Here is a 17,747-nt window from a genome sequence, read left to right as displayed (position 1 = left end):
GATATTTAAACCCTGGATCCTGTAAAACAGCTTTATTCTCCTAGTCGTTACCCCGATGTCCTATGTACAGTCCCTCAGGGTACGCTGATTTTGTCTCCTGACTTGGTATCACGACTTAGAAGTTGTGAAGTCTTTCAGAGTAGCTACTGACAGCAGCCTGCCGTCCCTCTTGGCTTCTCAGTGAGGCAGAGCTTCATACTTTTATACAGCCCTTATCCTCTACCCTTACACCCCTGAAATACCCTCGCATGGCATGTTTTCCTGCAAATCAGGAACCAGGGCAACGCTGACTGTGCAGAGAGACAACCGCGTCCCGGCTCCCTATGTACCAAGGCGGCTTTGGCATCGCGGGCAAAGACGAACTGGCCGATACGCTCCTTCTCCTCGGGCTGCACCAGCTGCGCGGCCAGCAGCCACTCGGGCCGGCGGGGCCGCCATGCCCCGCAGGGGAAGGCCCAGCGCACGCTGCCCATGGCCCGGCCGCGCTCCCTGCGCCCTGTCGGGAGCCTATCGGCGTGCGGGAAGCACGGAGGGCCCCGCCCCCGGGCACAACAACCTATCCGCTGTCAGAGCGCCCTGTGAGTGACAGCGGAATGCGCCCGGTAGCGGCCTATCAGGGGAAAGGCGGCGCCTGCGGCGGAGCGGCACCCGCGCTGCCGTCAGCGGGGACAGACGGGCGGGCTCTCACCTGGAGTGGCGGCCGGCGGGGCCATTCCGAGTGCACGGAGCAGGAGAATGACGCCGGAAGGAGCCAATGTGCCGGCGCGGCTGCTGCGGAGGGTGGGCCAGACCGGTCGGTGAGCTGCGGGTGTTGGCTGCAGGTGGGTGTGCGCTGCTCGGAGGGAGCGCTCATGGGGGACTAGCGCTTCGCCGCCTGCGGAGAGGCGGCAGTGGGAGGGAGCGCCTCATGCCGCGGCCGGGTCGCGCCGTCAGGGAAGGGGATCCCTTTGCTCCATCCCGCCCGCCCGTCACAATTAGTCCTCCCTTAGAATGAACGGGGCGCCGCGTGAGCATGCGCAGTTGGGGCGCGGCGCCGCTGCCGTCCCGCGGCGGGCGGGGCGGGGCGATGGCGGCCGCTGCTGCGGGGCTGGGCCTGGGGAGGCTAGGGGCGGCCCGTGACCTGGCCGTGGCACAGGGGACGGAGATGCCCGCTAAGTTCTGCCCCTCTCGGCTCTGTGCGGCACTGGGAGGGATTATACCCTCGAGGGGGGGCCGGGGGAGGTGGTTCGTAGTGGCAGCGCGCCGCGATGCGGCCAGGTGATGCGCGGCCCATCTGTGCCATCCGCGCATCCTGCTGAGGTGCTGCCCTCAGCGCATCCACCTGCCGCAGAGCCGTTCGGGCCCCTGGCAGAGCTGTCGCAGCGGGCTGGGCTCTGTTTGCCTTTTATTGACTATAAAGAGGAGCTGATAGTCCCGAGAGCAGATGCGGAGTGCTGCATTACGCTAGCAGGGTTCTGGCTCCAAAGGATCTTTGCAAACAAAAGCCTCTTGTATCCCGTGCTCATTTTTCTGTTAAGAATTCCAATAGTTGTCAACAGGATTCCTATTTTTCGTCAATTATAAACTATCTATAAGTCTCAGAAGGTAATAAATTTGCTTGCCCTTTGGTTCTAGAGTTGAGCCATAGCTAAAAATCTAGCGCCTATTTGAAAATTTAAAACCCATCTTTCTGTTGCTTGCCTTTATAAATACACAATGAAAATCCATCCTCTATTGACCATGTACGAATGATGCAAAAATGCTGAAAATTGTATTATTGCAGGTATTTATTGCAATCCTCCTTTTTTGTTGTTTAGCATTGCTAGCTCACTGTTAATATGGAAAACTGCTGTTTCTGCACAGGCCAGAAGGTCTTTTTGTGCACAATAAGTCTGTTATAGCTGAATATAGATTGGTCTTTAAAAATATTTTAAACACAGAAATAACATTGAATAAAAAAAAAGTTTAATTAAGGAATCAGTTGGGTATTTGACTTACTTCAAAATATTATTCCTATTTTCCTCCATGATTTAATGAAGCAAGGAATGGCATAATCTTACGCATTATGCAAACCCATAGACAAAGTTAACTGACAGCAGAGGAGGATTTAACACAGTCAAGAAAAAATCCCAGGAAAATGCTCTTCACCAATATCAAACTGTAGCTGAGGCTTACATTTCAAACTTTGTGTTCTCTGCACTTTGAAGAGAAAATTGTGGCATTTATATATGTAGTTACTGATAGATGATAATACTGATGGACTGTGGATCTTGCCTAGTTCCAAAAAAAACCCTCTGCTTTGATTGAAATGTTTAGCTTGTCCATACTCTCTACTGAAGAGATTTAAACATGTAGCACTTTTTTCACTAGTGGATTAATTTTTTTTAAATGAGCTTTGTGTGTAAATGCAAACTGAAACTCAAGATTTTTGTATCATTGTATGATATGTTATGTAATTATGGATGCATTCAATATAAACCCACACTTTTAAGTAAAACATGCTCTTATAATAAGGCATGCTAAATCATTCTCTAAAGATGCTCAAAATTGCATGCATGTTTTGAAGAAAACCCACATTTTATTCACATGCAAAAGTGACAGACTGCAGAAACCATTAAAAGCTGTCATTTTCTTTTACAAAATTTGCAGTTACTTTCAGCAGAAGTACAGTGTGTCATTTTAATTCCTTTTTTTTCTTGAAAATTTAGATTACAGTTCTTGATCTTTTTTGGCTAAGGAAATAATTTGCAAAGTAACTTGATGATTTGCAGAAATTTAATTTTAAGAGAAAATCCAGCCAGTTTTACTTGTTTTAAGTGATTACTGTTTTATCTTTATGGGAACATGCATTTAATGATCGCTGCTTGAAGAATGGGAATCTTCCACTTTGGGAATGCCTCCAGGAATTACTGCGATTTCCTTACTTCCTACTGATACCATGCTAGGTTTCTCTCCATGTTGATTTTTTTTTTTAATCACTTCTAAAGAACACAAAGCTTTAAAGATTCTGTGTCACCTTTCAATCTGAGAATACTATCTTAACATCTATTATTGATAAATGTCATTTTTGTGGATTGAATGTCTCAAAATATCCTGAGCATTTTTTTTTGCTTGTCCTAAAATGATTGACTGAATATTATTTTTCTCTTAAGTTCAGTTATTTTTGAAAAACCTGTGAGACTCAGTTGCATTGAAATTTCCAGGCAGGAACTTGGAATTCTCTAAGTGTTTTCAATCTTAGGCAATCAGTGACAATCAACACATTAATGAAATATAAAAGCACAGAACTTGAACTCAGTATTTATAATTTAATTACATTTTAAACCACCCTTGTCTTTTTAGTCAGTAATTAGAAGTGTCACCAAATCCTACAGATATGTGTTCCACTCATACTCACCTTAATGAATGTTAAATTAGATGCATAGTGTAGAGTGGTGTCTTTAAAACTTATTAACAAGTCATTAATTTCTCTCCTTTTGAATGGACAAGGAATGAGAATAGCAAATCATCTTGATGGGTATATAGTAGACTCAATAATATAGTACTTTTAATATTAGATCTTAGAATGCTGATCTTGACCTTTTCAAAACATATATTAATGCACCGTTAAATTTTGTATGGGAAAAAAACCCTGAAAGTTCTCTACAGAAATTGATACAATTTCTTCATCTTCATTGTGCTTAATTCTTTCATCCTAGGTACCTAAATTGTTCTGTAAAACAGCTCCTGGATTTCCCTTTTTTAAAATCCTGGTCCCTAGTAAGACATAAGACATAAGAAGGCCATGTAATAAACATAATGTTCCATTAAAGCACGATTTATTTCTCATAAGTTACCTGCTATGAAGTATGAAGATTAATTTTTTTTTAATTGGTGAGTGCTGTAGCACATCTGTATTGTGCTTTAAGATAAAAGCAGATAGATTGTTTTACAATTGGTTGTAAATAATAAAGTACCAAATCAGGGTTAAGTTTAGACTGTTTTTGCCAGCTGCGTTGGAAGAGGAGAGAACATCTACCTGCAGAGTGTTACTTGTTATTTTGGAATGGCCACTCCGTTGTGCTGGGTACAGTCTCGAGCCTCAGTCCCATTCCAAGGGTTTGGTTCTGTTTATTGTCAGGCAGAAACAGCCCTAAGGGGCTTTTCCTGGCTAAGCAGGAGCTGAGCTATGTGTGATACTTATGTGTGCTCAGTACTTCCACAAAACAATTCCCTAGGCTATTTCAAAGTCACACATATTTGTATGTATATTTTTATCTCACTATTATAAAGTGATCATACAGTTTGGTGTCTTTGCCACTATCTTTCTCTACCCTCATTTGGGTGTTCATGCTTCACTGTTATTACACATTCTCTCCCTAGTTTGATATCTTTTCCTTGGTTATTCACCAAGAAATAAGTGCACATCTTCCACCATTCTCAACTTCATTAGCATATTTAAACTTCTGTAACAATTTTATTTATCAGTTGTAGCAGCCAAGGCTCTCTTTTCAGCAAAAGTGTTTATTAATATATGTACATTATGTGAGTGTGTTCACATCATTGCTTTGGTAGGAACAACAACAGATTCTGCACAAACAAAAGTTCATCTCTGCCCAAAGGTCACTTCACACTTCTATTTGCTTTACTGTTTCAGATCTGGTGGAATGGATGTGAAAGTAATTTTTAGGAGGTGTATTGCAGTGGTTATGATTTTAGTGTATGCCTGTATGTTCTGAAAATGTCTGTCCTGGATGTTTTTGGTCTCCTTTATGAGTTTAACAGTATGCTGTGTTTATAGTCTCCTAATATAATATCTAGGATTCAACATATATCCAGATTATCAAATTCATGTCTAAAGGTAATTTGAACTTCCCAAAGGAAAAGTATAAGAAAATACACATTTCAGTATCTTCTAGGTCCAGAATTATAAGAACACTTAAGAAGGATTGTTGATGGTGCTAACTAAAAGAAAATCATAAATATGTTACATCCTCCATATATCTTTGGAAAGGGAGCATTAGAATTGGTGGAGTGGAGAGTTCCACTAGAAATTCAGTGAGGTTTTGACAGCTGTTTGCATAGAATCAAGGTCAGTTAAACACTTTCTTGTAGTTTTTACAAATGCTTAGATACTAAGAGGAACGTGTGTATATCTCATATTTTGACTATGGTCTTATCAGTGTTCTCAGTATGGTTACCTGGCATCTGGGTCAATGAACTCATTATGTTTTAGACTACTCTTAGTGTCTAAGACACTTCCCTTAGTGTCTTGGGAAAAGGACAGTGTTAAAAGTGGCAAAGGCTTGTAATTAGCTGATCCGTAATGGCCCTTCCAACCCAAACCACTCTATGCTTCTACAACAGAGGGGTCTTATAAACAGCACAACTAATGAGGTCTGGCCTCTTATTACTGGATTTTGTGACAGATCATAGGAATGTTCTTACCCTCTGAGCTCCCAGGTGGTCCCTTATTTCATCCACCATAATGACCAAAAGTAACTTACTATCCCTAGCCTTCTGTTCAACTGCTGGCTGCTCTGTGGCCCTAAACAGACTGGCCATTGCTTGCCACTTGACTGTCAGGCATGCAGAATGCCTGGCCTCTCAACTGGAGACCTGTACAGATAGTTTTGAGAGGTACATATATGTTCCTCACACGTGTTATATGAGGTTGACCTTAATAACTGTGAAGTTTGTACCAGTTTTCACTGTAGCAGCCAACTGGCCTTGTGTTTGAGGTGTCTTACAATAGAGACATGCCACGGCAAATGTTTAACTTTTAACTTTAGGGGAGTTTAGTTTTGGAATTGTTTTCAGTTGTCTTTGTCAGCCAGTTGTTGGTTTGTTGTTTTTGTTTTTTGGTTTTTTTTTTGGTTTTGTTTTTTTTTTTTCAGAAAAGCAGGCTAATAGCTAACGGGGCATTTGCCAGTGTAAGATTGTAAAGGTCCAGTACACGAGCAGGGAGGTTTTTGTCAGGTGGTGAGAGATTGGATCATGTACCACAGTACTTTGTGTCATGTTCCAAGAGAGGCTGCAAGGCTGGTTGCTGAACAGCACACAGATGTGTCTCAAAAAGCAAAAGTAAGAGATCCCAGTTCTAATGAACCATTTACTGGAGCTTGGTTCTTGGTAATCCACATGAAGACAGGCTTTGTAATTGGAATCCTGTGGGAGTTTATGGAGCAAATAAAAGGAGGGGTGTTCCCCAGTATTCCTGAACTACAGACCTCTTCAACATATATCTGCACTCCCTACATTTCTTACCCTTTTGTCAGAGTTGATCAAATATTTATAAAAACCCCTACTGATAATATGGCTTTGTAGAAGAATGCATGAAATAATTATAAATGCCTTGTTTAACATACCAAGTTTTATCTGAATTGTTAAGAGACTTTGGAGGGCTATAAAATCATCAACAGATTCAGTGAAGCGGTGCGTTAATACCAAAATTATAAAGTAAGTCAGGAATTGACTACAAGACATCTGGAAATTGAATTTTTTAATATGTATTTTTTTAATGGAGAGAAGGGTTAATTCAGCTAAGTCGTTGCACAGTGTTCATTGCTATGTTCCTTAATCGTGCTTTTAAGAAAATAATGAGATACTGCTATTAGAGATTAGGATTAGGATGCACTAGATGACTTGGAAATCGGTCTAGTGAGACAGTGATGAGGTCTGAACCATAATGTTGTACAACAAATCTTGTATCAGTGAAAGAAATTGAGGATCAAACTAGAGTAAAGAGAAAACTGCAAGCAATAAGGAAAACCAGAAACTCAGCCTTAACAAGTGGACCTTGGAAAGTTTGACAATTATTCATTCTAGTGACAGTTGAGAGAGGATATCAACACTCTTGATAATTATAAGAATGAATAAATATACAAAGGAAAATTAAGTCAAATAACAATTTTAACAGAAGAACAAATATATGTAACCATTAATAAATTGATGTGTAATTAAGAGGTTTACAGTCTCTGCACCATGTACTGGAATAGAGTTTTTGTGGTAATAGCATGCTAAAAGAAAACTTTCTGAAAAATTGATTGCTTGTATGAAAGTGATCATATGATGTCTTGCCTAAAATAGCATAGTTTGACTTGATTAAAGTAGATGTTTCCATGTTCATAATACAAATACAGGTATGACTGAAATTGGTAATTTTGTCATCAGAAAGCACACTGTAGGTTGGAGCTTGCTATAGAAATTACATGTAAGTGGAGAAAGATGTCTAGTATTGAAGAAGTATTATTTGATGTGATGCCAAATAAACTTTGAAATTAATTTACTTTTTAAAAAAAGTATCATTCAAATGTGGGAAAATAATGTTATTGAAGCGACTCTGGTTTGAAGATTCAGCCTTTTGAGGAGCAGGCTTTTAAATTCATAAGAAAAGGGTATTCTAGAGTATTCTGGCATACAAAAAAGTTTATGATTGATGGAAGTTGGGGATTATGAGGCCATACATTATCAGAATAAATGGTGGTCTTGTTCTTCTGTATTTTCCTAGTTCCTCAGGCTTAGAATGGAAAGAGTGAATACGTTGAGATTGTCTGGCCATGGGAAGGAGAAGATGCCTGCTCCAAGTGTGCCAGTGCTGGCAGCAAGATCACTGGATCTCTTCTCTTCCAGGAGACATGGAGGTCTATTTGTGGTTGGAGCTACCTGACTAGATAAAGTATAGATCAGTCTGCTGTGAAAGTAACTCACATGAAGAAGACTGCCTGATGGTTTAGTTTGCTTTGAATGTATCATGTCATCAGATAAGCCTTTTCAGAAAATTAAAAAGCAAAACCAGTATTTTCTTGTTTCTGGGTTTTGTTCGGAATTTTTTTGTCCCCTGTGAATTCAAGTGGGCCATTATCTGTTGCTGATTTTAGCTGGAATTGAGGAAGCAAAATCCTGGAGTACAAAAAATTGGAATGTTTCTTTAAGCTTTAAAATAGGCAGTCTTGACTCAGATTTGCAGTAAGGGCAGTTTATGCATCTGCAATATATAACTAGCTCTTTAAATAGGTCTAAATAAAATATACTCATGTTTAAAGTTTCTTTATATTGACTAAGTGGAATAAAATATTTTCATTGTAAAAAATAGTTCAAACCAATTTACTATAGAAAAAAAGCACACTTCAGTGTAGGGATTTTTGCCAGAAAAAAACTTGGCTGCTGAAAGGGAGATGGAAATTTAAATGTGTTCTAAAGCCAGTTAATTTATGACACTGTAAGTGAAACTCAAGAGTGGGCAAACATAAAACTTCCTAACTGGACTAAAGGTACATGACAAAATCAGTTTCAATTGATTAAACATTCGATGGTGTACAGTCACCAAACTGTCTCTACATGACCGTGTTTGGTAAGTCCCAGCAATCCTGTTTTTCAGCCAGGCTGTTGGTGTTGTTTGTATTCCATTATTGCAGTCCAGAGTCCCTCATGGGAATCCACTTAGGATGCACTCTAATAGCCCGTGTCTCCCTTCCACTACAAGATGTAGAGCGATCAGCCTTTTGGAATGTAAAATATGTAACAAAGTTTTCTTTTTTATCTTAATTTTACATAAAATTTTAAGAATTTGGGGGTTTTTGAGGGTAAGCCTAGGACTAGTCTTTCTCTTAAATGACAATTAAACACACTCCTTGATGTGCTGTGGACTTTACTGAAAAAATTCCTACAGGTGGGTATTATCTGAAGAATTGTTCTCTGATATATGGCAGATAATTTACTTTACAAAATTTGCCATGTGAATGTATTTTACACAGTAGTAGTGTCAAATTGAGTGTAAAAGTCACTTGTAACACAAATTTCTAACTGTGCATGTGATACACAAACTAAATTCAATGCTGGGAACTTCTTTGTGGTGTATTGATTTTGTTTGGCTTTTTTAATTAATAAGACTGTAGAATCAATTACTTATTTTTCCATTTCAGGAATAGATTGAAGAAAACATGGCCAATCAACGGGATTACATTAGCAGACCTATTTGCAACGGAATTTCTGTTCCTGAAAATAAAATCAATTCCTTAGTGGCTGAAGGTCACGGACAACAAATTCTAAAAGTACTACAAAAGTTCAGAGAACAAAATATATTTTTTGATTTTAAAATTCGTGTGAAAGATGAAATAATTCCCTGTCATCGTTGTGTACTGGCTGCATGCAGTGATTTTTTCAGGTAAACCTAATTTTGGCATGAGTTTGCAGGAAATAGATTCTAAGTTTTCTTGGAGGGAGGAGAAGAATAGGATTTTTAAAAGTTTAAAAATTACCACAATTTACATATATCTGCAGAGTTTTGAGCACAGCGTTCAAACATAATTTTAAGGGTATGCCAGATACAGCTCCTTGTATTTTCAGAAAGTCATGAAGACTTTATGAATCAGATTCTGACAGCAGTGGAGACTCTGAAATACAAATTTCAAGTTATAAATGTGTGGTTCTGCTGTTAGGTTGAGCTGACACAGGTTATAAGAGTTACCTGTTGCCCGTATCAGTACTTGAAGGTCTGCAAGGATATTGTTTGACTTTTTATATGATAGTCTGTGTACTTTGACACATTTATATTGTGAAACGTAACAGATTGATTACAAATACATCTTGTACTGAGCAATTGTGGATAAATTATACATAATTTTGGAATGCAACTAGTTTTTGCTTGTCCAGGAAGAGTGGTCAGTATAGTAGAGGTTGGCTTCAGAGGTATTTAAACAGATATGCATACTTTTCCTAAACTACAGATTTCAATCTTTCAGCTTGAAATGGATCTTCCTCCTTGTGCCTAAAGCTATGTATTTTTAAGGGACAGCTTTCATTCACATACAGAATATTAATATAAATAAGACTTGCTAACCTTTTTAGACTTCAAACTTGCAGTTCCACACTGGAAGTGTTTCTGAATAGAGTTTACTCAAAACAAAGCTAAGACTCTAACAATGAAAAAATGGACTCTTGGGAATGAGTTAATAGCCTCAATTTGGTTGCCCTTACATAGGTGAGTGTTATTTTCAAATGTCCTGGAAGATCCCATGGTCTAAGTGAGTCTGCCATATATGACATAAGATAGCTAGATGTGTTCTTAGAGTTACTGAAAAAAGAAGAAATGCAGATGAAATGAGCACTTGCTCCACTGTAGGAGCAGATTTGGTTTTTTCCCTGACACACAGGACTACTTTCATTTGTCTTTAACTGCTTGACAGCACCGAGATGAACGGGTAGGAAGAAATACTAGGATGAAATAACTTCCAGTAGTAATTTTTATAACTGAAGTTAAGCACATGGAAATGCATGTGTCCTTTTCATAACCTACAGACTCTTAAGATTAAAATCTGCCGGGAGAGATCTCTCCCTGCTCCTAACGGTTGATGTGGCGTATGATAGCAGCCATCAGATTCAAAAGGTGTCCTGGAATGCAAAGACTATCTTTTATGTTCAAGGAGTAAAAAGTACCTAGGTCCACTACATACATTTGAAATGGAACACCTTTTGTCTTCCTTGGCCTTTGGACTTCTCTTAGTTTTGGCTTCATTGTGTAAATCAAAGAATCAGCAAAATTTTGATCCTCACTTGTTAGCTTCCAGAGTCAAAGCCTTTGCCTACATTGCTCTTCTACTAGTATTCTTCAGTTGCTATTTTACTTCCTAATTAGAGATTTCATAGCTCATGGGTTAATGATGAAAGAATTATAAGGGTCATCCCTTAGTATGCAAAGAGGTCTTTGGGACACAGGTGTTTTATTGTAATTTTAGGTTCTTGTTCGAGAAGTCAGACAAGTTCCTGCTTTACCAGATGTTCACATCCCAAAGAGTATGTGCTGTACACAGAGATGGCTTTTTTCCTCTTTGGCTTCAGAAAAGGATGATATTTTAAAAATCCCATACAACAAAGATACTAAGTGGCATAACTGAACTATGATATAAGACTTTTTTTAAAATATTAATTAACTATGATGTATTAATATCCAGATTTTCTACTTCCCATTTGATGATTTATCTGACTCTTCCTCCACTATTATATTATGTCTTATTCAGAAGCCACTGCTATCCTAGCTTGAGGCTTAGTTTCTGGGAGGGCAGGGCAAGAGATATTGCAGCACTGTTCTGTTGCCAGCACTTACCCACTTATAAAACTTTAATTATTTTATCTTGCCATGTTAGATTGTGTGAAAGAGTTGAATGTTATTACATAGTTAGAATAAAGCAGTTAAAGTTGTAATAAAATTTCCACAAATCTCCTGGTCAGTAGTTCATTCCACAATTTCAACCATCATCTTTGTATTCAGTCACGTTCTACTTTCTGCACAGTTTCATTGTGTCATGCAATCATATAAAAATCTCATTTTTTCTCTGACATTGGCCTGTACTTATACATCTCTCTTTCAACTCTAAAGCAAGAATTAAGTTTCCTTGTGTTTTTTTCTCCTCATTTATCCCTTACCTACTTTTATTTCTGAGGACTAAACACATCATCTGTCTGGCCATTTGCTCAGCCTGCAATTTGGAAGGGTTTTTTTTTTCACATAATTTTATGTACTCATCCACATTGCATGACCTAACTCATGGGGCTTTTTTACTATGTATTTTTTTAAATCAGGCTTTCTTTCCCAAAGTTGGAACTGATGCTGTCCTGAAAATTTTCACATTTTCTGTCACACTGAGAGCTGCAGATTTCATCACCATTTGTGAAAATCCTTACAAAACACAGGTGCTGCTATGATTTAGTTAAGCCATCACTTTGAATATGTTCTTATCACCAATCTTTTTTTTTTCAAACACACCAAGTAAATTAATTGTTCATATAAGAACTTCCACATTTTAGACCTATTTTAGTCCAGCCCACATTATTACATGTCCCTAACTGTCTCCTTCCACATCAGCATTCTCATCTGTTTGCTAAATCTTTAATTTGTGTGTATATCTTCTGTATTCTATTCACAGAGCCATGTTTGAAGTTAATATGAAAGAACGGGATGATGGCAATGTTACTATTAGTAATCTATCACCCAAGGCAGTGAAAGCTTTTCTTGATTATGCTTACACAGGAAAAACAGAGATAACCAATGATAATGTGGAAATGCTCTTCCAACTGTCATCATTTCTTCAAGTTTCACTCCTTTCCAAAGCTTGCAGTGACTTCCTAATAAAAAGTATTGATCTTGTGAATTGCTTACAGTTGCTTTCTCTATCAGAAAGTTACGGGTCTGTCCGCTTGTTTGATCATGCACTAGATTATGTACAACACCACTTTTCGTTGCTGCTCAGATCAAGTGACTTCTTGGAGATGAATTTTGAGATATTACAAAAATGTCTCGAGGCTGATGAACTAAATGTCCCTGAGGAAGAATCAGTGTTGAAAGCTGTCCTCCAATGGACCAAACACAACTTAGAAACACGGCAGAAATACCTGCCTAATTTGATGAAAAAAGTGAGATTACACCAGTTACCTGAAAAGACTTTGCAAGACTTTCTGCATTCTGAAGAACATTTACTTAAGAATGCTAATTGCTTGGTAATAATCAATGATGCAGTTCAAAGTGTGCAGAACTTCAGTGGATTGTTTCCAGATGCACGTCCTTCAACAACAGAAAAATACATATTTGTTCATAAAACTGATGAAGATGGAGAAAACAGACATACATTCTGCTACAACATCAAAACAGATAAATGGAAAGAGCTACCACATACTCATATGATTGATCTGCCAGGGTCAAGTTTGTCTAGCTATGGAGAAAAAATATTTATAACTGGAGGATGCAAGGGTAATTGCTACAGAACTGTCAGGCTTCATATTGCTGAGCCGTTTCATGATGCCACTGACCAAACCTGGTGCTACTGTCCAGTCAGCAATGAATTCTCCATAGTGTCAGCTATGAAAAAACCGAGGACAATGCACACATCTGTTGTAACCTTAAATCAGCTCTTTGTAATAGGTGGAAAGACCAGAGGAGCTCAAGAAACTCGGAGTCTTTTGGATGTAGAATCCTATAACCCTCTTTCCAAAGACTGGAAATCTGTAAGCCAGTTACCAAGAGGTATCTACTATCCAGAAGCAAGTGCATGCCAGAATATAATTTATGTCCTTGGCTCAGAAGTAGAGATTACTGATGCCTTTAATCCATCCCTTGACTGTTTCTTTAAGTATAATGCTGTGACTGATCAATGGTCTGAGCTTGTAGCAGAATTTGGGCAGTTTTTCCATGCAACTCTAATCAAAGCTGTTCCAGTGAACTGTACATTGTACATATGTGATCTCTCCACCTACAAGGTTTACAGTTTTTGCCCAGAAACCTGTGTTTGGAAAGGAGAAGGGTCTTTTGAGTGTGCTGGCTTTAATGCAGGGGCAGTTGGGACAGAAGACAAAATTTATATACTAGGTGGTGATTATGCTCCAGAAGAAATCACAGATGAAGTTCAAGTCTACCACAGTAGCAGGTCTGAGTGGGAAGAAGTTTCACCAATGCCAAGAGCCTTAACTGAGTTTTACTGTCAGGTCATTCAGTTTAATAGATATAGGGACCCCTGGTCACCTGTACTGACAATTTGCTCTGGAGAATTTTGAAACTCCCAAGTCAAAAAAGTCTATTTAAATGCACAAATTGTAAAACAGTTTTTAAGTATTAGTTTACAGATGAAGAAATATGTACTTGTTTGTTTAAATTTTCAGTTCAGATTAAATGCTGTAGGATTGCTTTTGGAAGACTCCATGAAAATGTAATTCGTGCTAGTCATTACATAGCCAGTATTCTATATTTAATTTTATATACAACTCTTCTATGTAATTATCAGAATAATTTTCTAAATTATATTAATTTTCCAAAAAGAATATTCATGAGGAATTAGTTGTGTAGTATGTGTCATTATTTCCATAATATTCAGTTGTCCCAACAGACAAATTGCTAAATGAGAAAACTGACTGTGATACTGTTTTCCCTATGTAACTGAAGTTTAAAAGACATTTTTGTTAGTGTTATTTAGATTTTCTATGTTCATAAACCTGTAAGAGGAATTCATTGTCAACTTTATCTTATCACAATGACTTTAGCAAGGACAAGAGCCAAAGTGACCTTCACAGTATTAAAACCAGGTATGTAATTTGAAGAGACTGATAATTCCTGTCATCTTACTTCAGCTCTTCAGTTTTACCAGTTTTTCTCCATCCTTGTGCCTTAGTAGTAGCTTTATTTTGTGTTTCCATCGCATTAACTGTGGCAAGGTAAATTTCAATAACATACTGCAGGGTAAGTAAGATTTATACAGGACAGATACTTCATGTGATACCTTTGCATCAGTCATATGTTTTCTTCAACTGAAGAAAAAACACTTCAGGATGTTTTCTAACAGAAGTCTTCATCTCTGAAGTCTTCAGTGCTACCTATTAAGCAGTCACTAGGCTGCTTATAGCAGCAAGCTGTAAACTGAATCATAGCTGTTGCTTCCGTTAACTATGGGAAAAGTTTGTATCTTGTCATACATCACATACAAAGTTACAAACCTACACCTCCATATTAAAAGTCAATAGTAAATAGTATTTCTGAGGTCATCAATCATCTCCTGTGGTTGAAATTAATTAAAACACTTTATCTTGAACTTCATTGTATTTTTAGATGTTAAAATATTACATAGCAAACACTACACAATATATTGCTTGATAAACTTTAAGTAGTCAGCTATGATAATATTAAAATTGGAATGGACTTTTAGTGCTAATATTAGTCTAGCTATACGTTCTGAAGTAAATTTGATCTCATGCTTACAAAGTCAGTCTTCTTTCTGACAGGAGGACACTGAAACCAGCTAGGTTTCATAAATTAATTTGTAATCTTCCACAGCCTGAGAATTTCCTTTCTTACCAGGTATGCAGATAAGACACTGAGAGCCCTTATGTTCCATATAAGTATTGTGAAAGCAGTAAGGTTGTCTTTTGCCACACAGAATAATAGTTCTAAACATTTAATCACATCTTGTCAAGTAGTTTAAATAATGAATAAAATTTAGTGAGGCATCAGAGACATCTTTCATATGTCTTGAGACAACTGGTAAGTTCATTGTCCCATCACTACTGCATGTACTTTTTGCAAAACCCAAGCTGAATATTAATGCTTAGAGCTTAATATTGCCTAGAACAGGCTTCTGTTTTAAACAGTAAACAATGGAAGGTTCCAATTCTGTGACCGTCTCTATAATTTGTTATCAGATATCTTTACAAATTTAGATAATATTCATCATAATAATTTTCATAAGTATGTAAAATAAAATCATGTACATTTGGAGAAGATGTTACTAGAGCAAGACCTTTCAGTAATTTCTGTATATTAATATGCATATCAGTTATGTAGAAGTAAATAGCTTGCTACAGTATTTCAGGCAACTTCCACTTTTTTTTTTCCATAATAAGACTCCAAATCATATTTTAACTAAACGTAGCTAGGTAACCTTTACAATCACCTTGCAAAAATGCAAGTACTTTTATATGGGGACACAACTACTTTTTGTTAGTGCAAAGCAAATGTATTGAGTAGAGAGAGGAAGAATACTATTCCTCTTACTGAAACAATAGGAAAAAAACAAACACATAGGAAAATGGTAGTTTTAGTTTTAATGAAGCTACTCAGGGTAGCATAGAGACTTCATTAACCATTAATTATGGCAACTTGTCACATCATTGAAATATGAGGCCCAGTTCACCTTTGCTTGTGTATTTGTGTTGTGCTTATACCTGAGTATATGAGTATGCAATTTATGCATTGAGAAAAGTAACATGCCCATAGTACATGGGTATAAACAGCTATGCAAATTGGAAGATACCAGAGAATTGCAAGGGTGTTTTAATTGCCACTGTCAGGACCAAATTGTTGGGTTACATAAACAGCAAGCGAGTCATGGAGGTGATGCTCTTTCCTCTAAGTTTTTCCCTACCGCTGATTTTTTGGCAGTCTTCCACCCAGCTACTTGCTATAAGACTCTGGCATCTGACATCAGATAGAGCAATGACGTATGTGAGAAATTCCTCACTATACAGTGAAAACTGACTGAAGCTGAATTGGGAAAATGGACATGCTTCTTTAGTATTTTACACTATATTTGTGCAGGATCTAATGTCAGTTCCCAGTCTGACAAATCATTCATGGATTTCACAGGGAGTTGAGCTCTTACTCAGTGATCAGGAAATAATGTAGTAATGTCAGTTACTTTCTAGCTTTACTTACACAAAAGTTACTGTGAAATGGTACTGATTTTCTGCAGTTAGGCAGGTAAGCCTCTACTACAGCTCTCACGAAGGAAAATGGATCATTTGCCACATCTTCACATACAAAGTATTAAATCTGGTAGCAGAACTGAATGCAGAAGAAGCAGAAGTGTTAGAAAGTCATGGTTAAAAAGGCTTTATGATAGAAGAAAGGACCTATGTTGCGAACCGTGTTATTAATTGCTAAAGATGTAAGAATTCTCAGTGAACTACACAAAAGAGTATGAATTACTTGCATGAGTAACTGTTGTAGTCTGGATCAAACAGATTTTTCAGTCTACAGAGCATTTATGCATTTAAAAACAAAAGTCACAAAATTAATGCAAAGTGAGTTTTTTAATATCTTTTATGACTTTTCAAAGCTCTTTGAATCAAAGCTTTATGAAAAAGTACCTTCCTCTAAAAATAGCAACTAGATTAATGATTACGTATGTTCTCACTGAAATACAGTGATGTTTAAACATACAAAATGCATGTAAAATTATAATCTACTATTTGCACTTAAATGATGTAACCAAAACATTTCTAATAGTATTCTATTTTATGTCACAGAATACATTATAAGCATGACCAGTATAATATACACAAAGATAATATATATTGTATGTAGGATTTTAATATCCAGTGATGATTATATTGGATAATTTCAACTTTTAAAGAATGCTATCAAAACATTATGGCACTTTGGTAATATTATCATACTGGTTTAGTTGTTACAATAAATATCACTTATTTAGGTCTTTATTGATTATGTTTGCACAAACCTGATGATTATTATTTAAGGACTAATTAATTTGTTTCATATAGTCTAAGTACATTTGTAGTAAGTTTACTGCTGTTAAAAATTCATTATATTCACAAAATGGGGTGCATTTTCTGGGTCAGATTTATTCATGTATTATTCTGTGATAAACGGTTTTCTAACTGTTTAGCTGCTCTGGTTAGTATAGGGTAGTAGGTAAGGTATAGCTATAGAGTGTGCTGACTGCAGTTCCTAATGCGGAGGTTAATTTTAGATGTTTCTGTTTGTAGGTGACCAACAGGAGGCAGCATAAGATCTATTTTAATTAAAATAGACTGAAAACAGGGATGTATTTGACAATATTTATAGTTGAACATTATGCTCAATTTACTTTTTTCCTTCTAACACCCAGTAAAGCATAGAGAACAGTAACATTTCGCTGCTGCCTGGACTCTGCTGATATGTGGAAAGTACAATACTTCACAATTGCTGAGATGTTCATTCTTTTGTGAAATAAAGCACTGAGCAACTGAATCCTTCTTGGGTCTTTTTTTTTTTTTTTTTTTTTTTTCCCCAGTGAGTTTCAAACTGCAGAACTGCAGGGACTCTACAGTGTTTCTAATTTTCTAATGCAGGTAATCACTTTTGGGTTTTTTTTTTTTCAATTGGAGAACATTTTGAATGCCATAACCAAGAATGCAGTTAGCATGGATGAAAAGTGGAGTGAGGGGGGGTTTATAATTCTCCTTGGACCTTGTATTTGTATATAATTTGCATACTGAATTACTGTTCCCATGCTAATTTTAATTGTCTG

At 37.4% G+C, this 17,747-nt stretch overlaps 2 protein-coding genes across 4 annotated transcripts in view; one reads left to right on the top strand and one right to left on the bottom strand.

Annotated features, from left to right (window-relative positions):
• AASDHPPT (aminoadipate-semialdehyde dehydrogenase-phosphopantetheinyl transferase) overlaps nt 1-525 on the bottom strand; it is a 28,267-nt gene extending 27,742 nt beyond the window's left edge. The window contains exon 1 of the mRNA XM_030270127.4: nt 330-525. Coding sequence (XP_030125987.1) covers nt 330-473 — 144 coding nt within the window. The 5' untranslated portion in view covers nt 474-525. The remainder of the gene's footprint in view (nt 1-329) is intronic.
• A 156-nt stretch (nt 526-681) lies between these two features.
• Nucleotides 682-17,467, top strand: KBTBD3 (kelch repeat and BTB domain containing 3). Of its 3 annotated transcripts, none has more exons than XM_030270061.4 (4): nt 682-821; nt 7,469-7,601; nt 8,883-9,124; nt 11,883-17,467. In XM_030270061.4, exons 3-4 carry the CDS (start codon nt 8,901-8,903, stop codon nt 13,501-13,503), a joined length of 1,845 nt encoding a protein of 614 aa, XP_030125921.1. In that variant the 5' UTR covers nt 682-821; nt 7,469-7,601; nt 8,883-8,900; the 3' UTR covers nt 13,504-17,467. The 3 variants fall into 3 exon arrangements, with proteins under 3 accessions (XP_030125921.1, XP_041571335.1, XP_030125917.1); XM_041715401.2 differs by having other exon boundaries at nt 7,469-8,629; XM_030270057.4 differs by lacking the exon at nt 7,469-7,601.
• The last annotated feature ends 280 nt before the right edge of the window (nt 17,468-17,747 follow it).

The sequence above is a fragment of the Taeniopygia guttata genome, chromosome 1 (assembly GCF_048771995.1).
Source record: "Taeniopygia guttata chromosome 1, bTaeGut7.mat, whole genome shotgun sequence".
In the NCBI taxonomy this organism is placed as follows: Eukaryota; Metazoa; Chordata; class Aves; order Passeriformes; family Estrildidae; genus Taeniopygia; species Taeniopygia guttata.
The sequence above is the reverse complement of the archived record's forward strand: the minus strand, read 5'-3'. Positions and strand labels throughout refer to the sequence as shown.